At 38.8% G+C, this 21,249-nt stretch overlaps 2 protein-coding genes and 1 long non-coding RNA gene across 3 annotated transcripts; 1 reads left to right on the top strand and 2 right to left on the bottom strand.

Moving 5' to 3' along the window:
- Positions 1-514: 514 nt before the first annotated feature.
- Positions 515-11,582, bottom strand: LOC127508208 (heme-binding protein 1-like). The gene is made up of 4 exons (XM_051885980.1): positions 11,153-11,582; positions 10,040-10,178; positions 891-1,071; positions 515-809 (listed from the first exon to the last, which is right to left on the bottom strand). Exons 1-4 carry the CDS (start codon positions 11,228-11,230, stop codon positions 632-634), a joined length of 576 nt encoding a protein of 191 aa, XP_051741940.1. The 5' UTR covers positions 11,231-11,582; the 3' UTR covers positions 515-631.
- On the top strand, positions 5,184-10,214 carry LOC127508250 (uncharacterized). Its single transcript, XR_007928747.1, has 3 exons — positions 5,184-5,525; positions 5,607-5,725; positions 10,066-10,214. It is a non-coding gene; the product is annotated as an uncharacterized LOC127508250 (long non-coding RNA).
- Positions 11,583-14,124: 2,542 nt separating the features above from the next.
- Positions 14,125-15,539, bottom strand: fmc1 (formation of mitochondrial complex V assembly factor 1 homolog). The gene is made up of 2 exons (XM_051885988.1): positions 15,346-15,539; positions 14,125-14,442 (listed from the first exon to the last, which is right to left on the bottom strand). Exons 1-2 carry the CDS (start codon positions 15,460-15,462, stop codon positions 14,239-14,241), a joined length of 321 nt encoding a protein of 106 aa, XP_051741948.1. The 5' UTR covers positions 15,463-15,539; the 3' UTR covers positions 14,125-14,238.
- Between the last annotated feature and the right edge of the window lie 5,710 nt (positions 15,540-21,249).

Genomic DNA, 21,249 nt, shown 5'->3' with positions numbered 1-21,249 from the left:
AAGCAGAGCAGGAGCGAGTGTTGTGGGAGCTGAACGAGGCCGCTGGAGCGATTGAGCAACACACGCCTCACGAGCAGCGGGACTTTTATTATGCCACAGTCGCCGGCGCCGCTTCCGCTTTTCCGGTCATGAGTATGAGGTAACACAGCTCTGTTTATCATATTAGATACATTTGAGTGTGTTGAAAATGTTATAACGTTACTCTGTGCGTTCGTTCGGCGGCCACACATTTGGGATATTGTAAGTACTCAAGTGAACAAAAATATATAACACTGGCCTAGTGGTTTTTGGATATTTTACTGCAAAAATATCATATTGCACCTTTAAGTTCTGTTGCCTGGTAGTTTTGAGTTGAGAAAAACCTTGTATTTATAGAAAAACAAATGTATATTTATAACTGATGAATACACTTATGACACTTTTATTGAACTGAACCGAATCAACATTGAACTGAATAGTAACACTGTTGTCTTCTGTAGAGCTACTTTACAACAGAATTTGAATTTGTCTCATATTTGATGAAGTTTGCATCATTTTATTACTGTGAAGTTGCTTTGAAACCATCTTTATAATCTGTAAAACAATCATATAAATCACTGTAGAAATAAAGCTGACTCGACTTGGGAGTATCTCAGGGCTCGTCCTGCAGGAACCAGACTTCGTTCCGCCGTCCGTAGGGTTTGATTGGCGGGTCGTAGCTGCAGCACAGGTACTGTTTGCGCTGGAAGGGGGCGGAGTCTCCCAGCGTACACGTCAGGCGCGACGCTTCGGAACGAAACTCACTCTCACCTGCAAAACCACCAAACTGCCTGCAGAGGGAGACAGAGGCGCAGTCAGTTAGTAGTCACTGCTAGATATGAGTTACTCAACACTGGTTTAAGTTTACGTACAGGACATATACAGTCATCCCAGGCCGGTCCTCGATCCGTATGGAAGTGTCCGTTGGGGTGGGCGGGCTGATCTGGAAGCTTAATGGGATACGCAGAGCGGCGACCAGACGGCGGTTCAACGAACCATCGTCACGCGGAAAGACGGTGAAGATGACAGGGACAGGTGTGTTCATGACCTCACCTGTGAGATAATTTAATGACAATTTGAAACAGTTGAACAAAACAGTTCAAACAGTTTGCGCAAACAAAACTTCACTAAATGATGTTTGTAGTTCCTGCCATCCAATAATCACAGTAAGTTTGGTGCTTTAATATTTTTGATATGAAACAAAGTCTCAGCTTTCAAATTCTGTCAATGTGTTTTTGTGTCTCTTTAATGTGTGGTGACAGATCGCTGTAGTGACTCGTGAACCAATCATCTCTTCCTCTTTACTACTAGTTACAGCACCAAATAAACATAAATGAACATCAGAAGGAATATTAAAAGAGATACAGTATAAATTACTGAAATGAATCATGTTTCATGTAAATCGGTCAATCAGTGTTTCAACTGCAGAAAGAAATCAACAAAACAGCTTGAGAACAATGTCACGTAACATCACATTAACCTCAGAAAAGACATTCAGCGACCATAAACTCTAGAGAGGAGCATTTTGATAAATATTAACCTGCTCTTAAATATTTAATGTATGTTTGCATAAATCCATCATGAAAACAAGTTCCCTTTCAAAAGTGGAACTTCGACGCTGCATCTTGGTGTTGACTATGGAGAACGCCATCAGCGTGACCAGTGTCTGAAGCACACTCCAATATTCACTGGCAGACAGCAGTCCATGACGTCACATGTGAAGTGCCCGTGAGTATAAAAGAGTGCCTGAGTTACACGTCATCAGCTTTATTGTCTTCAGGAGCCACTTGTTTGAATGTGCGTGTAATATAAGAATCTGTTTGAGCACGTTCGACTCGAGGGAGCTGGATGCACTCATTGCGACGCATTCACAATAAGAAGCTCTGTTCTTACTTGATTCTTTCTTGAGAGATGAGAATTTAGTGTTTGCATGGAACGTTTTCAGCTCTCGAGGGAGTGGGAGGCACTCATGGAGATGCATTCATGGTAGGAAGCTCTGTTCTTGCTTGATTCTCTTAGAGTAACAAGAATCAAGCTTTTGCTCAAAGCACGTTTGGCTCTCGATGGAGCTGAATGCGTTCATTGTGATGTGTTTGCTGTGGGAAGCTCCACTCATGCTTGACTCTCTCTTGAGGGATGAGAGTCGAGCGTCTGCACCTCGTAGTTCAGGTCCCCCAGCTGCCGAGGTGACAGGGAGGGATTGATCGTGAGGACTGTAGGTGGAGCATGGGAAGGAATCTCATGGAAGTTTTTCCCATTTGGACTCCTCCTGCTTGCACTGCTGCTCTCATGTAAGTTTAGGAAGGCGCTCTGGATCTGATATGCGAGGATGCCCCGGTTGAAGGGTTTCTTACAAGTTGCCTCTCCCCTGGTTCCTGCTCCCGCCTTGCCTATGGAACGAGTGTGTTTGGCTGAATGCACTCACTGTGATGAGCCGTGGTGAAAGAGCTCCCCTCTCGCTTGACTTTTATTCTTGTGCGATGAAAGTCAAGTGTTTGCACCTCACGGTTCAGGTCCCGTGTTTTCTGAAGCAGCGCAGAAGCAACTTTCGATTATGGGGATGCAGGTAGGTAGAGCAGAAGCAGATTTTATCAAATGAGTCTGCCACCTCTGCTTACCACCTTGTGGTAAGGCATATGCGGCGACGGGTCAGGCAATGAAATGTTAGGATAGTAGATTGCGAGAGCATCCCATTCTCTCTTTTTCATAGTCTCCCCTATGAAAGGGTGTAAAGTAGAACTGTACGGTCCACTGTGGATGGGTTGCTTGGTAGATAAGAGTTGTCATGGCCAGAACGCAATGCGTACTATGTTCTTATTTACTGCCCTCTCCATTTATTAATTGAGTATTAAGTAGGGATATGCTTCCCTCTAGAATGGTACCTCCTTAGGGTTGATGCAGGGTGACTGAAATTATGGCGAGCAGTCCGCAAACATCCCTCTACTTCTTTTACCTCCCTCCCCAACTATTTGTTGGGTTTTGAAGTAGGGATATACACTCCCCTTTGGATGAGTGCTTTAATAGACCAATTTAGTAAGATCCATGTTCACCAGTGCTGACAGTAGAGGTAGATCATCTGTAGGCATCCCTCCTTATTATGTCACCTACTATGTTGTAGCGCTGGAGTTTGATAGTGCCCAATATTGAACTCAATATTTGGTGATAATTTAGCATTAGAAAAGATTTATTATGTTGACCCAGAACACCAAATTTAGTTATTTTCATTACAGCACAATGTGACACTGTTGATTTTCTCTTCACATGCAAAGTCTAGTAAAGGGTTCATCCCTGTGCTGCAGATGATGAGCTGGAGATCCGCTCAGAGCTTATGCAGAGCAAATCACAGGGATCTGACCAGCGTGAGGAACCAGAACGAGAATCAGCTGATTCAGCAGGTCATGAACACCAGCGGAGTGAATTCATCCTGGATCGGTCTGTTCAGAGACCCATGGGAATGGTCCGTTAAAAGACTCTCGTCATTTAGAAACTGGGCACCCAGTGAACCCAACAGACCCCTTGAAGACACCACAGTGATGGTGAACAGTGGACAGAGAAGGGGACAGTGGGAGGACTGGCCTTGTTATTCACTATTTCCATTCGTCTGTGAGTATGAAGGTGAGTCCATGCTTCAGTCTTAGATGTGCAAAATGAGAGAATGTCATTTTTAGGGCTCTGTTAAAAATAATGATTTTGATGAAGTGGAATTGAATCTTAAATACCACAAATCGATCTTTTAGATGCTGTTTTCAGTTGGTGTGGGAACAAAAATTCACTAAACATTATTTGTAGCTCCTGCCATCCAATAATCACAATACATTTTGTGACATTTGATATGAAACAAAGTTTCAGCTTTCAAAGTTGAATCATTAAATTATTCAGTCAATAAATGTGTTTTTGTGTGTCTTTAATGTGTGGTGGCAGGTCGCTGTAGTGCCTCAGTTGAACCGATCATCTCTTCCCCTTTACTACTAGTTACAGCACCAAATAAACATGAATGAACATCAGAAGGAATGTTGAAAGATATAGAATGAATCTATGAATCAATGAATCTCAATTCGACATCTAAATGAATCAATGTCGAATTGAGAACAGAATTTAATTGCAAGTAAATCACATGGCGTTGCATTGCCAGATCAGTTCACCCTCATCAAGCAGAACCTGAGCTGGGCCGAAGCCATGAGATACTGCAGACAGCATCGCGTGGATCTGGTGTTGGTTCTCAGCGAGCAGATCGAGCAGCGCGTGATGAACACGGCCAGAAGCTCCTCGACGCCGACCGTGGCTGGGTTTGCATCACTTCTGCGCCATGAACATGTGGCTGTGGCTTCACGGCGATGTGGTGTGTTATCAGAACTGGGCGGTGGGCGACGGCAATGGTCCGAAAGACTGCAGCCGTGAGTGGAGACTCTGAGCCATGCAGATGGCAGGAGATCAGCGCTGGATCAGCCTTCCTCCAACACGTGATAAAAAGCAATAAATAAAACATATAAACTCCACCCTCTTACAACACTCACCAGGAAGAGACTGACTTAGTTATCCTTTCTGTCAAACTGTCTTTCTTCTCTCTCGACAAAATCAATAAAGAATCAGCGATCAGTGGAGAACAAAGAGGAAAATCTTCAAGAAGGATTTTTGTGAAGTTAGTTTCTGAACAGACAGCAGATCCTTGTGATTCATTTTTGAAACCGTCGTTCTAAAAGTAAAGTTTAGATTGCTGGAGCTCAAACAGTGAAAATGGCTTCAGCAGCTGAAGATGATTATATTTGTCCTGTTTGCTGTGAAATCTTCAAGGCTCCTGTTCTTCTATCATGTAGTCACAGTGTCTGTAAAGAGTGTCTTCAACAGTTCTGGAGAACCAAGAAAACTGTGTCCTGTCTGCAGGAGAAGATCCTCAAAAGATGAACCTCCAGTTAATCTTGCATTAAAAAACTTGTGTGAGTCGTTCCTGAAGGAGAGAAATGAGAGGAGTTCATCAGGATCTGAGGAGATCTGCAGTTTACACAGTGAGAAACTCAAACTCTTCTGTCTGGAGGACAAACAGCCTGTGTGTGTAGTGTGCTTTACTTCACAACAACACGTCAATCACACAGTCAGACCCATCAGTGAAGTTGTTCCATCATATATGGTAAGACAAATGACTCTTTTATCACATGTAAAGAAATAATTCGTAATAAACGCAGATATCACGTTCATCCTGGTTTTGGTTTTTGTGTCTCATACTAGTTTTAGATCTACAAACAAAATACAACATAAAACAAAGGCAACCTCAGTAAACACAGAGTCCAGTTTTTAACTCCTATCACCAGTGTGAAACACTAATCACCCCCTTTAGCAGCAATAACTGCAGCTGAACGCTTGTGATAACCGGAGATAAGTCATTCACAGCGCTGTGGTGGATTTTGACCCACTTATCTGAACTGGCCATTCAAGATCATTGGTTCATTGATTGAGTTCTTGATGATAAATGGTGTGTTTGTTCTGCAGGAGTTTCCGGTCTCAATGGAAAGGTGAGTGATCTGCTCCTGTCTCTGGTCTCTCTGGTTCTGATCCAAAGCCACTGCAGTTCTGACTCCTGAATGTTCTTCCAGAGTCCAGAGCTCACAGCCGGATCCACAGATGGCTTCTGGAGCTTTGATTCATGTGCCACGTTACTTGGGCAACCTGCCGTTCAGAGTCTGGAAGAAGATGCAGGACATCATCCAAAACAGTGAGTCTGACTGAAGAAGATCTGAGCTGGAAATGATGGATGGGTGGAGAGTTAAAGGTGCTTCATGATAGATAGATAGATAGATAGATAGATAGATAAAAACTAAAAAACTAAAAACGAGAATTCAGCTTGATTTTTTTTGTTTTACGTTCATAGGTAGAAACAGCTTGAATATTCGGTTTCTACCCATGGTTTCTACACGTGGACTGGGAATTAAACGCCCCTTTTTGCTGATTGGTCAGCAGAAGATCAAACCGTGTCGTCATCAGTTCTTCCTCAGTTCCACACAGCAGAATAATAGTCCTCCTCTGCTGCAGTTGTACGGATTCTTAATGTGTTTATTGCAAATACATTTAATCTTTTTCTCATCAAACAACCAGACTAATGAACGGCTCGACACAACCCGTACCGGAGCACAGCCTAGACAGGGCTTTCTTCTGTGTAGACCAGCGGTTCTCAAAGTTAGCATGCGATCATCACTGACTTATTTAATGCATAACATAATCTAAATGTAGACTAAAAGTAGGCGTCAAGTATTCACTTTGTTTTGGTTCTTGTTTGTGGTGAGTGCCAGAAAGATGTTAAAGGAGATCGAGACGCGCTAAAGCAGCGCATTCTGATGTTTTCTTTATTTTTCAATGGCATGATATTTTATAGTCATTTTGATTGTAAAATAAAATACAGTACACTCAACCAAACATATAAAAAGTTTTTTTCTGGATAATTGAATTTGTCTGTTGTACAATATAAAGGCTGTGTCGGTCAGTCATCATCTGTCACGTGCTGTTATTCCAAACTCATTTCTCTGTGAAGACCCTGATTTAAGTTACATTAGGACACGACTGAAGTACGAGCCTTCTTTGCATAAATAGTTTAGCATCCAATTTACAAATATGGAAACTTCGGACCGAATGAGAGATTGAGAGAGAGATTCAAATAAATTCCTTTAGGTTTGGCGTTAAATGTTGTTTGTAACCATGGCACTACATATAGGCTATTTAGGCTATAATGTATATTTTTTATTATAGGCCTACATTGCTACTTACATTTTTTTTCATTCTTTTTTCATTTGTCACGGAGTGAGGGGAAGTAAAACACACATAGCCTACATGTTAATAGTGTTTCAGTGGCTAGGCTATTACAGGTGTTTATTTAATACATCTGAATGTACCTCGTGTAACGGAGGCCAGCTAGTAGTCGCTGTGTGAGTAAACCTCCCACGCGGGGCAAGTAGGATCTGGGTAGAGGGGTTACACTCCCATCCTCTCCCGTACACTGTCCATTAGTCTACTTCTTAGGCCTGTTTTGTTTAGCTGGCCAACTCTCAAAATCAGTGTGGGAAAGCTGCGGGACGAACTGGACAGCACGGAGACAACTCACAATGATTTTACTTTGGAGTTGGCAGAGAAAATAACACACCGTTTTGTTTGACATAAATTAATACTCAATATTAATGAAATAAACTCAGCAAAAACAAAGTTAAGGCTGCTGCATAATATCCTGTACACTTCGATACTGGTCTGCGCTTGACTGTAGACACGTTTATTTGCTGACACCAGACGCGACAAACTGACCGTCTCTGACCGTACTGTCGGGAATTTGTTACGTCACGTCGCGCCACATCCAGTGTAGACCAGAGGTGTAAAGACTTAAACAAAGCACTGTTGGCCAGAGGAGAACTGGCACCCCGACTAAGCCTGGTTTCTCACAAGGTTTTTTTCTCCATTTTAACACCTATTTGCCACTTGTCTGCCACCTGATGTCACCTGTTGGAGTTTGGGTTCCTTGCCGCTGTCGCCTCTGGCTTGCTTAGTTGGGGACACTTGACTTGACATTTGATATTCAACAGTGCTTTGATCTGCCTGCATTGACACTATTCTTTAAGAGCTGCTGTGCAGCCAAACAATGTACCAGTTATCAATGTAAAGCTGCTTTGACACAATCTACATTGTAAAAAGCGCTATATAAATAAAGGTGACTTGACTTGACTAAAGAGTACCTGAAAACCATACTTGAGTAAAAGTACTGATACCTTACATCGAAAATGACTCCACTATAAGTTACAAGTAACCAATTCCAATACAACTTGAGTAAAGGTCTTAAAGTATCTGATTTTAACAGTACTTAAGTATTTTACTCATGAGATGCACTAGTCCTGAGAGACATGCCAGTGAAAATAAGAAACAATTGATTTGTAAGATGAGAAATCAAGTTTATTTTCTAAAATCAAAATAAAACTGAACACCTCAATATTGCAATAAATCAAAGTCGACACAACAACCTTTTAAACGTCTACAAACTCTCAAGCCTCAGTTGAGCTCAAGAGCACAGAAAGGCCATGAGTAAACCAATATGTTTCAAAACAGTCTTGTCAATATAGCGGATAAATAAAACAATGTTTAGTAAAATTAAAAAGTCAAAGTCTACTGTATGTGCTGGTTTGAGTCTCATCAGTCATTTCCTCATCTAATAAATCAAACATCTGCGATCAGCAACTACCTGCTAATGCACTCACATTCACGTAAAGTATCCTTGTTGACAAGTTTTGGGGGAGTGAAGTCAAAATGCACAAGATATAGTATCTTCAATGCCCTTAGATAGCGATATCGCTTCTTTATATCAGAAACAAAAATGAAAAATGTAATGTGTAATTGCATCACAAATGTAGTGGAGTAAAAAGTACATTTACTTGCTCAAAAATGTAGTCAAGTAGAGAGTAAAAGTTGCCAATATCTTTGATACTCAGTACAACTACAAAGTAGCCAAAAAGATACTTAAGTACAGTAACTAATTACATTTACTCAAGTACTTTACACCTCTGGTGTAGACGGTGCAGGTATAACATCACTTTATAGGCCAATCAGAAGTTTGCATCACACTGGTTCCCTCGACAAAAACCCAATGGGATCTTCCATAGGCTTTTGGATTATCGCAAAAAACAAGCTCTGTGAACAACAAAGGTTTATAATACTTACACGTTTTGTCCATCAAGATTATTTTCACAGGTGAACATAACTTTTATGAAGTGCGAAGCCTAAATGCAGTCGCCAGAAGTAAAAAGCTAAAGGTAGGCTATAAACGAACTACACCACGTTCGCTCGACTTCAACGTCACCATCGCTAAGCTTTTAGTTTTTATCTAAAAACATCTTCCCAGCACGTTTGAGTTAGAATAGTTTATAAGAGTACAATTATGAGCATAATGAGGCTGTAATAGCAGACTGAGCTCACCTTCAGGGCGATGGAACCGGTAGTGCTAAAATGCTAACTCACTTCCACGCTTTAGCCTACAAAGTGATGTCATACCTGCACCACTGTATATCACTGATTATAATGGGCTCTATCGTCTTTTGACGCGTACGGTGTAGACACGGTGTTGAAGTGTTGTGTGTGTAGACACGGTGTTAGAATTTAACCCATCACTCACTGGAACTGTGTGAACTAGAGTAACTGCTCACATTGATGTTGTTCTGAAGACTTACATTCTTTTTTCAGAACACACACACACACACACACACACACACACACACACACAGTCCTGCTCACACTTGCCAATTTAATGTCAGAGAATGGTGACGTTCACTTTTTTTCCACGGATTCAAATCTTTCGTAAAATAATCCTATGCAACTCGTGCCATGTTCTCCAAGCGTTCTGAAGGTATACTGCAGGGTTTGCTGAGAAACAAATTGAAATTGCAAGTTATTACATTAAAAATCGTGAAAATCAGTTCTGTGCGTGAGTGTGCAGCAGTTTCCTTTGGAGATATCAATTATAATACATTTTAATAAAACACAAGGCCTACATTATCTCAGAAGAGTGTGTATTTTAATCTCTCTGTTGTTCTCCAGATGTCAGATAGTCAGAATGACAGTTCTTGCATGAATGTTAATAGACCTATTATATACCCAAACCCAAGTCAACGCATTATTCTTTTTCTTTTTGTATTAGTGTGTAAAAATATTTAATTTTCAACTAATTATATATAATTTCACCGTTAGTCTGGTTGTTTGATGAGAAAAAGATTAAATGTATTTGCAATAAACACATTAAGAATCCGTACAGCTGCAGCAGAGGAGGACTATTATTCTGCTGTGGAACTGAGGAAGAATCCACATCACGCGTAAAAAGTATACTTTGGGCTTTAGAGAGCTGTTGATCTGAATTCAGTGCGGTGGCTGTGATTGGGCCGTGATGATCACATGACTGATATCCACTATTCTGGATATCAGTATTCTGGATATCAGAAACGAGCTTCCACAGAACGCTGATGCTCCATTGGCTGTGTGTCAGTTTGCAGTGCTCTGATTGGCTCACCTTGTTCGTTCCCGCCGCTCATGTAGGTGAGGAGCCTCCGCTGCAGCTCACCTGACACCTGATCGAAGCTCCGCCCCTCCAGACTCAGACACACGTACTTACACGCATCGTAGCGCCGCACCTCGTAACTCACACCATCCTGAGTGACAGACGGACAGATGGAGAGAGACAGACAGACAGACAGGCTGAGTGGTGAGTCAGTTTCCCTGTGTTCAGTTCCAGCAGAAGAAACGCCTTCAGACACACACACACACACACACACGTGACTCACACACACTGAAACAGCCCATAATGTAGAATCCATAGCAACAGTGACACGCCATCCCATAATAATCACAATCTTTAACACACAATCGCACAGTCAGTGTAACAGTGTGTGTGTGTGTGTGAGTGAGAGAGAGCTGTAATTATGGTCTGTCTAGGTGTCAGTTGGACCGTGTAATTAATGCTGCTTTGCTAATATTAGCTGATGTTTTTAATTATTCATATTTGACCGTGTGTAGCGCGTCTCACACAGCCCTGTGTGTGTGTGTGTATTGTGTGTCAGCTGTAATTAAGAGTGTTTTAACGACTCAGATCTCATGACTGTGTGACATTTCAGCTCAATCTCTTCATCCTGACGTGACACGAGTAAATGATCGCGTTTCACTGCAAACATTATATCTGTAAATGAAGCCGTCAAGATTTTCTGTTCTTTTCATGACAATTAAACGTGTAAAAAATCAAAACACCCCATCCAGACACGATGTTTACATGTTAATGAACATCCAGACAAAATGATTTTTAATTAGTCCAATATTACCATGTTATACTTACAATTGCACTTTATAATTTCAATAAATTATTATTTTTTAATTATTGTTTTATTTTCTGTAGGTAAAATATACTGTCTCACTTCTTTTCCTTGATTTTGGGATGAAATAAAAGCCTCAGTTTTGATAGGTGACACTTATATCTAAAGATTTTATTTTATGCACAATGCAAACACACACAAGCACAAGCAGAGGTTTAGTTTGTAAAGCTGCAGAAAGTGATCTCAGGATATTACATTCGGACTAAACTGTTTGTGCTGTTATTATAGTGTGTGTGTTTGTGTGAGTGTGTGTGCTTTACCTTGCTCTCGGTGCTCAGGAGTTTATACTCGCTCTCTTCAGTGGCTCCGAACAGCCAGTTTCTGATCATGCCAAACATGCTGAATGCAGCGGCTCCGTCAGGTGTGTGTCCGTCTCTCTCTCTCTAGTGAGAGCTGCACATCTCCTCCTCCCCCTCTTCCTCCTCCTCCTCCTGCATCTCTGCTTTCAGCTGGAAACAGTGCAGATTATTATTATAGTTGTGCTGGAGAGCGCAGTGACTCAGTCACACGAGATGAGACGGAGGATGGAGAGTTTACGCCTGAGGACAAAACACGCCACATTCAATCAATCAAACACACACACACACAGTCAGTGAGGACACACACACACCTCCATGTGTTCATACAGGGTCATTCTGTGTCAGCTCAACCAGAAGAGAGTCAAAATGACATTTTTCACCTGAGATTTGGAGCCAAATTAGAGGGATGTAAAAATGACTTTAGAAAGATGGCAGCATCATTATTTTATCTTCACACAGAGATTGGTAGATCTATTAGTGAAATCTGTTGACTTTAGCAATCTTTGTTTCATTATATGCCAACAGTGACAGTTCAAAAATGGAGAAAAAGCACTTCTTGTGTTTTTTGCCTCAAGTTTGCATGCATGTAACTCAAGAAGTATTAAAGATATCTTAAAATCCTTTTAGATTCTAGTTCTTAACAAACTTTTCTTTTGGTATCTTCATTTTAAAGGCCCTCGATGGTTCAATCCCAGAGATATGGAGATCTTAATGCGGCTTCAAGAGTAAACTGTTGAATATTACTCATTTTTCAATGGTTGAAAACCAAATGTGGTTCACTTTGCATACAGCTGATACTTAATGTATTAAAAGAGGAATATCTGAAGAACAAATAATGTTGAAACTAGAAATGTATCTTGTTTCACTCTATCAAAACAATTGAATAGAATATACCACTGATATTCCTTTGTCAAAGTTTGCATGCCTGTAACTCAAGAAGTATTAAAGATATCTCAATATGATTTTACATTCTGGCTCTTAACAAACTTTTCTTTTGGTCTGTTCATTTGTAAGGCCCAATATGGTTCATTCCCAGAGATATGGGGATCCCAAAGAGACTTTATGTCCAAATTATTGAATTTTACCAATTTTTCAGTGGTTGAAAACCAAATGTAGGTCACTTTGCATACAACTGATACTAGAAATGTATCTCGTGTTTTTCTATCTCAGTTGTATAGAACATTCCTGTCTGAGTGCCATAAATACTCCTTTTCCAAAGTTGTCATGCCTGAAACTCTAAAAGTATTCAAGATATCTTAATATCCTTCTAGATTGTCAGTCTTAATAAACTTTTCTTTTGAAATCTGTATTTTCAAGGCCCTATATAGTTCAGTCCCATAGATATGGGGCTCTCAAAGTACCTCCATGTTCAAAATTGTTGAATTTGACCAATTTTTCAGTGGTTGAAAACCAAATGTTGTTCAATTTGATATATCAAGCTGATACTTATTGTGTTTAAAGAGGAATGTCTGAGGAATAAATAATGCTTTAACTATAAATGCAAACACACTTAGAAGGCATGAAACTTGTTTCAAACATATAGATACAATACTACATATTTGAACTCTTGTTAGCTTCAGAAGCTGTTAAAATGTGCCTCAACTTAACCATTTCTGTGTATTTCTGGCACTCAGAGTAGAATGTTATATGCAAAAAGCTTTGATAGAGGGAAACAAGATACATTTTTGGTTCCAACATTATTTTTTCTTCAGACATTCCTCTTTCAATACAATAACTATCAGCTGTGTGCAAAGTGAACCACATTTGGGTTTCAACTAATGAAAATGGGTAATATTCAACAATTTGCTCTTGGAGCCGCATTGAGATCTCCATATCTCTGGGACTGAACCATATAGACCCTTAAAAATGAACAGACCCAAAGAAAAGTTTGTTAAGAGCCAAAATGTAAAATCATTTTACAATTCACTTTAATACTTCTTAAGTTACAGGCATGCAAACCTGGGGGCGGAGGGCTTGAAAAGTGCTTTTTGCCATTTTTGAACTGTCACTGTTGGCATATAATGAAACAAAGATTGATAAAGTCAACAGATTTCACTAATAGACCTACCAATCTCTATGTAAAAATAAAATAATGATGCTGCCATCTTTATAAAGTCATTTTTACACTCCTCTAATTTGGCTCCAAATCTCAGGTGGAAAACAGTGGATTACTCAGTATATATACATCTGTGACATTTAATATTTTGGCTTTCTTCACTATTTATGTTTGTCTTTCACCAGAAAAAATATTAACAAAATCACAAATTTGAGTCTGGGAAGTTTCCAGAATTTGACATGGAATGATCCAACAGCTTTCCGAGGTTTCTGCATTTATGAATTCATGTGTTTGGCAGACGCTTTCATCCACAGCGACTAACATTGCATTCATTCACTGGGAATTGAACCCATGACCTCTGTGAACCGCAACCCTGATCCGTGCCTACGTGACTAGCAAAAGTCCTGAAGCGTTTATTTGATGTTTTAAGAGTCTTCTTGAACTATTTCAGTGGCTTCGAGATCTCAGAGCCAAACAGAACGAGAGCGTTAATTCATGAAACAAACTTAATAAACCTGTCCTGATCGCTCACTCTGTCCTATATTTACACATATTAAATATTTAGAGAGCTTTTCAAGATTCATCATTCAGTGCTTCATGAGAGTGGGCGGAGCTAAGGAGCTCGCTGCCACTCTCTGGTGGAATTTTCCGTGCAGAATCATGGGTAATGTAGTTTCTCATCAGGAATTTCACTGTTAAACACGATTCTGAAATAATGCGACAGAAGCTTTATCCACTTCAAAGTAGGACAGATTTTAAATGTTTATAAGGTAAAAATCAGTTCCCCTGTGGAGAAAGTGAATGGCATTTTTATTCACGAAACCCGACTGTTGCGCTTCATTATGAGTTTGTTGAGTCAGAATCTCATGAACACACCTTTATTTGTTCAATGATCTTAGTTTGTTTATTAGAAGAGGAAAGCACTAGAGCTCAGAACAGAGATGACACACACACACACACACACACACACACACACACACACGTCGGGTCTTCACGTCTCCCAGCCCTTGCCGCCGGGTTGTGTCGGGAGCCGGAGCCCCACGAGTCCCGCGGCCTGGTCCGTCCGGCACTCGCCCCGCGCGTGATAGCGCTGGTGCAGACGCAGGTGCAGCCGCGTGGAGCTCAGCAGACAGCCGTACGTCTGCGCCGCGTGAAGAGCCTCCATCCGCGCGCGGCACAGCTGGGCTCCGGTCACCTGAAACACAGATCGGGTGTCTGAGATCAGATCCTGATGGCGTCACAATGTGAAATCTTCATGTGGAAAAACAAGCTTCATGAGCTGAAGGTCATGTTTCACTCCACTGGTCATTAAGGGCACAATATATACAGCTAAAACACTGACCGCGTCCCAACACCGCTCAACTACATAACACTATATTAAAATAATATTAATATAATATTTTAAATATATATTTAAAACATTTACAGGAAATATTATATTAATATTATATAAGTATACTCAGTTATAAATATATTTGTTTATATTAGTTTAATAATTTAAAAAAATATATTAATTGTAATTTGATATATTCACTTTTTAAAATATTTACTTATTATATTAGTACAATATTATACATATACAATTATTTTTACAATTATTAATAATTATACATTTTTTCATAATATAATTATGACTTCATATTTACATTAAATAATTTTTAAATGTATTTATTAGTATATTATGCTTAATTATAAATATATCTATTTTAAATTTTTAATAATTAATAATGGTATCGTTTTTATTTTTAAATATTAATATATGTATTAATATTATTATAATGTATATCTTAAAATATTTAAAAGATACTTAAAATATATTAATATTTTATTCTAATAATATTATATTATAAATATGTATTTATATATTATTAATTTATAATAATTATAAAATAAATACATATAATTTGATATAAATAAATGTTATATAAATATAATATCATCCCAAACATGTCAACCAGTCTGTATGATCAATAATACGCAAAAGAACCGTATAGTGTTTATTAACAGTCAGTCGATCGAATCTGTTCAGGTTCGTGCAGTGACGCGCACTATCACACTGAACAGCCGTCGGCGGTTCGGTTCATAACGGTTCTGTTACCTGGTTTCTCCTGAACTGCTCCAGCACATACTTATAAATGAGAGTTTGTTTGTAATCGGAACCCTTCGCGATCCGGATCTCCTTCAGAATCCCTCGACACACGCTGATCGCCGCCATCACGACAGACAGAACGAGTCGAACACAGACACAGACTGAACCAGCGGACAGACTGAACCAATCGATCCCTCAGAACAGCGATGAGAATCGCGGAGAACATGAATGAATATTTGTAGGGAAAACGACGATTGCCAAATGACGAGAATTTCAATGATAAATACATTTACAACAGTTCTGTCAAAAGCTGTGCCTGTGTACACAGACTTTGTATTTTACACAGACAGGTATTTTTAGAGGGTTCATATAGGCTATTAACTAGGCTATATATTTAAAACAAACAAAAAATATACATTTTAATAAACATATTTTATTAATTAATATTGGTTAAATGTATACTAAAAAGTCTTTACACGTGTCAGTTGTGTGTTTGATTCACTAAAGAGCCGGTTCAAAAGAGCCATTTTTCTGTGACCTTCTTGAGGTCTGTTTTTAAATCATACATCTCTGCAGTTTCGAAGCTATTTTATTGATGAAGTATTCTGTATATTGTATTATTGTCAACAAAATGTTACAATGTTATTGACAATATCGCAGCAATAAAGATTCATTGTCGGCTCAGAATGTAAAACGAATGGCTCTTTTCAGTGAATCGTTAGGAATCGAGGTTTGAGTTGGAGTCGATCTGAGCGTCAATCACACTCAAATGAATCGTTTGATCGGTTCATCAGCTCGTCGTTTCATCGTGAAATGAACAGAATAAGCGGATATTACGTGTCCGAAGATGAATCTGCTTTCCAGGTCGAAGACATCCAGCAAACGTTTACAACTTTTTATTTTGGTTGCAAATAAGGTAATGTTGTGGTTGGCCTACAACGTTTTTTTTTTTGTTTTGTTTTTTTTACTAAAAAAATTATGTAACTAAAATAAAACGTTTTAGAAACGTGAAAATACCGGCAGACGTGCGGGTGTTTGTTGTTTTAAAGGAATTAAATAATTATTAAGAAATATATTAAAAGGATTAAAAGGGAATAAATAAAAGTAAAAATTGTAAAATAAGTTACTGCAGTTGTGAAGTAGGCCTAATAAATTTAAACTATTTGGAAATAATATTTTGTTTTAAAATATGCACACGTTCACTCTTACTGATATCTGACATGTCGAAAACGCAAAACGTTTCTTGTCTCGTCACATTCAGTTATGAGTCACGTGAATCAAATTCAAAACAGAGACATTTTTAAAAAGTTGAGCTGCTTGCATCCCTGGATATTACTCTCGGTCGTTCAGCATTCCTCTCGTAAAACAGTTAATATTAATGTTTAGCTGCTAATTTCCACGCGCTCTCTCAGAGATAAAACTAAAGCGTTGCGCTGGATTCATACTCGTCTTCTGTAAGACCCGCCTTCTTTGATTTGATTGGCCATCTCACTCATTTTGACATTGACGAGCGCTGTTAGACTATTGAGACAGAACAAACTCTAAAGCTTTTTGTCCTCCAAATAACAAACAGAGCTGCGCGTAATGAAGTGCAGCAGAGCAGCATCAAGAATATCAAATATTGAGGGACAATTTGGCCATTTCTAATTTTTGGGGAGACTTTGGGGAGTCCCTCTAAATGTCTATGGTGGCTATATATCTAACATATACTCTACATTTCATAGTTATATGTATCATATTTTCTACATTTAAAATTTCTAATGAACGACTGCTATTCAAGGAGTCAAAAGCACATCATCGACATCAAGCCGCCTCTTTTCCGTGTCAGAGTTAGAGCCCCCTCTCCTTTAGTTGTGGGTTTATTTTTTAAAACAATGAATAAATATCCATTTAAGTTAGTTAGCCTGCTATTTAGCATGAGCCTAAACCGGTTCCCAAACTGGGGTAGTGACAGAGGGGGTACGCAAACAAAATGCTGAGTTTTGTCGTTCATTTAATCCCAACCTTAAAATAACATTAAAAACGAGCATGTATTTCAGGGCACAATGCAGTAAATACATGACATCCAGTCAAAATACCACATCTTCCATGCAACCAGTGGTGTAGTCGGGGCCATACGCACGTATACGCCGTTTAATTATTTTTTACCCAGGGCTGTTTGCGTATTACAACTTCTAAGGGTCAGTATTTGCGTATACCGCTTCGAAAGCCCATAATCTATTGTAATGTTAGCTTCCCCTTTCACTGTGTGTCCAATGCTGTTGCGTAAACTCGCGATTCTTCGTTGTAATTGGTGCATTAGCGCTTCCATCGTTCTACCTTTCCCCACCCATCATCGACTCAAGATGCGGCTCGTGTTCGCGCTGCAGTGAGAGATCTCCGACCAGTGTTTTGAGCAGTTCTCTCACTGCAGCGGTCACGGCGTCAGAAATAAGGTGGTGAGCGAATAAGACTATTAATTAATTATATACATCATGCGTTCGGAGCTTTTTTCCAAAAACCAATACCAAATTTTTAGCGCAACTGAAACCCGGTTTATTTAATGCATCAGTTGCGCGCGAATCATATGCTCTGAATCTTATCACGCTCCAAAAGTGATAACATTTCCACGAGCCATTCCTATCGTGACACTGATGATAAAATGTGCGATCCATTTGAATTCTATTAGAGTTAAACACTTTAAAACGCTATAGAGAGTCAAACATGATCTAGACTGATGAACAAAATAAACAAAAGACTGGTGAAAAGAGGGAAAAACATCATCTTGCGCCAACATTTATTAGAAAGATTTTTAAACTATTCATGACCCACCCTTACTAGAATTTATCATGTTTTATTGTATTAATTGTGGTAAATTTGGCTAACTTGTAGAATTTATAATCTATTAAGGGAATATATTTTCACTAGATTTATATTACAACTGTGACATGTTGTAGCTATTGTTTCTATAGACTATATGTGTAGGTTGCTATTTTTCCTAACAATTGCTATGATAATGGAAAAGGATATAGTTTGACTTCTTATGGCACACTGAAGTAGAAAATTCTGTCAAACTGATAAGCTTACAGGTGCTTAAATAATATAAAATTATAGACCATGATGCAATTTCTGACGGTTAGTGTATCACAGTTTAATATTTTTTATCATCATTAATATGATGAAAGGAAGCAACAGGCATATAGCGTAGGTTTCGTTTTGTTTAAAAAATGATGGAAAGAAGTGAGAAGTTTTACAACCTTTACATGTGAGTTCTGAGGGAAATTAATTAAAGTATAAATTAATTCTATGAATGTATCTCTGAAGGGAACTGACTTGTTTAAAGTTTTGATGACATTTTCTTTTCATATTCCCTCCATGTAACGCACAGTGTTTATAAGCAGCGCTGCTTTGTTTACTGAGGTTACGGGGTCACGGCTCTATTTCTGCTGTTCCATAAGCGCCACCTACTGACAGAGAGCGGATTAAAATTTTCATTCAGCCTGACTGCGGTTTTTGTTTGTTTGTGAAACTCATGACCACATTTTTATGTGCTGTTTTTTTACCTAATATTCAAACCAGAATTACACCCTTGAATAATTGGCTTTTGCCACTAATGTCAAAGCAATTATTATCTTAATATTTCATATTAAGTTATTTTTTTTAACACCCACTTGAATAAAATTAAACATTAATTTCAGATGTATCACTTTTCACAGTGAATATAATTCCGAAGCAGCATGTTTAAATAATAGTCATACTGTAATGCAGTCAAAACTAATCTTAAAAACGTCAATCAATTTTAGAATGCACTGTATTTATTTGTTTTTAATGAAACAAATGTTACCAGAGAACAACAACATAAAACACATTTTTACTGTTGTGAAGGTACATTGAATGTTTACTCGTCCTAGAAACTGACATTTATCACGTGCTTGTTATATGCAGGAAGTTAATGAAATACAACAAAAAATGCTATCATTTGTGCACCTATAGGCGAGAAATGGTTTGATCTGAGACGATGCGCAGGCATTTTGTTAACAGATTTGTACTTTGCACCAGTGGCACTGGGTTCGCGATCTGACAATACCAGTGACCCAGGTGCTGTACCAAACCGAGGGTTCCCCTTTACTTTATCTTGACAATACAGCTCAACATAATCAACACCACAGGGAATTTATGTTTTTTGTTATTTGCATCAGTTTACAGTTTCTCTCTCTGTCTGAGACGCACATTGAATCTATTCATAATGTTGTCAAAATGATAAACATTATAGATTAGAAACAGTAGTACCTGTTAAAAGTGTTTTTTTTTTAAATGTTTTTAAAAGAAGTCTCTTCTGCTCATCAATGCTGCATTTATTTGATAAAAATAGCTAAAAAAAAAATAAAAAAAAACACACCAATGATCAAAGCTGAATTACTCCAGTCTTCAGTGTCACATGATCCTTCAGAAATCATTCTAATGTGATGATTTGCTGCTCAAGAAACATTTCTGATTATGTATTATTATTATTATTATTATTATGAGTTGAAAACCATTTTTGCTGCTTAAAATATTTGTGGAAACAATGATACCATTCAAACATTTGTGGTAAGATTAAAAAAAAGAGAAAGGATGCATTAAGTTATTGAAAAGACAGTGAAGACATTTATAATCTTACAAAACATTTCTATTTAATAAATACAAATTCATGCTGTTTCATGCAGAAACCGACCGAGCAGTTTAATGTGCAATTTGATCAGGCAAAAGTGGCAAGAAAGTGGGCAACTCTGGAGGATGCCTTTAAGAAAATTAAAGACAATAACAAATCAACAGGACGAGGTGTCATCAAATTTGAGTTCTACACTGAGATGGAAGAATTGTTTGGAAGTAATCGTGACGTTGACTTCCCAGTAATCGGTGATGCAATGGGTGTCCAAATAAAGAAACCCGAGGCACTCAGAAAGGATTCTTCAAGGCCCTCTTCTCCCTGGCCGAGTGATGTCTCCACAACATTCCTCTTCCAGTAGCAGGCCACCATCTCCTGAAGCTGAAACCCAATCTTCTGATGCTTCAGCCATCAATTCTAGTTGCCGCAAGAAGAAAAAGAGTGTTGGTCAACATGAACTTCTTAATTTTCTCAAAGCATCTGAGGAAGCCACCCAGCGGCGGCATGATGAAATCCTGACACAGATGATTGCATCACAGAAAACTTTAGACACACTTTTGTGGAAAAGCAGTAGAAAGTGTAACTCTGTGTGCTGTACGGTAGAACTGCAGGTCTGGAACATGACAAAGGGAGAGAAAAAGAAATAGAATGAAATATAAATCACAATACTTTCAGGTATTTAGCAGTGATGTTGTCAGGCTTTTTTATTTACAACAAAGTAACCTGTCTACACAAAATATGATAATTATAATATAACAATTATAATGATACAGTTTACAGTGGCTTCATAAATTAATTAAAAAAATAAAAAAGCAAAGCACACTTGATGCTCATTCTTTGTTCTTCATTTTCTATAAGCAGAGTTAACAAACCTTGCTGTATTTTCGTGTAATCCATTAAAAGAAGGTACACCCGCCATCTTGCGCTGACGAAAGTGACTTGAACGCACCTGACGTCGTAAACACGACTTCCCAGGAGAACTTGAAGGCACCATTTGTCAAACATTAGCCTCCTTGTGCCTAGATAGCAGGGTAGCTTGTCACGGGGTGGTACAGTCGAAAATGAAACTAGACCAAACTTCAACTTTTGGGAGACGTTTTAAGGTGTTAAAATAAAGTAATCTGCACGTTGGAATAGAAAATGTTCTGTGAAGACCTGCCAGCTGCAAAACATATGTCCTGAATAGATCGCACCACGGGCTCCTCTTCGGTCTGTGATGCTTCCTCCTGGATCCTGCCCACCGCTTGTGGTGAACATCTGGCTTAGGATGGGGCGCCATGGAAGAT

The sequence above is a fragment of the Ctenopharyngodon idella genome, chromosome 3, assembly GCF_019924925.1.
Source record: "Ctenopharyngodon idella isolate HZGC_01 chromosome 3, HZGC01, whole genome shotgun sequence".
NCBI classification, from domain to species: Eukaryota; Metazoa; Chordata; class Actinopteri; order Cypriniformes; family Xenocyprididae; genus Ctenopharyngodon; species Ctenopharyngodon idella.
The sequence above is the reverse complement of the archived record's forward strand: the minus strand, read 5'-3'. Positions and strand labels throughout refer to the sequence as shown.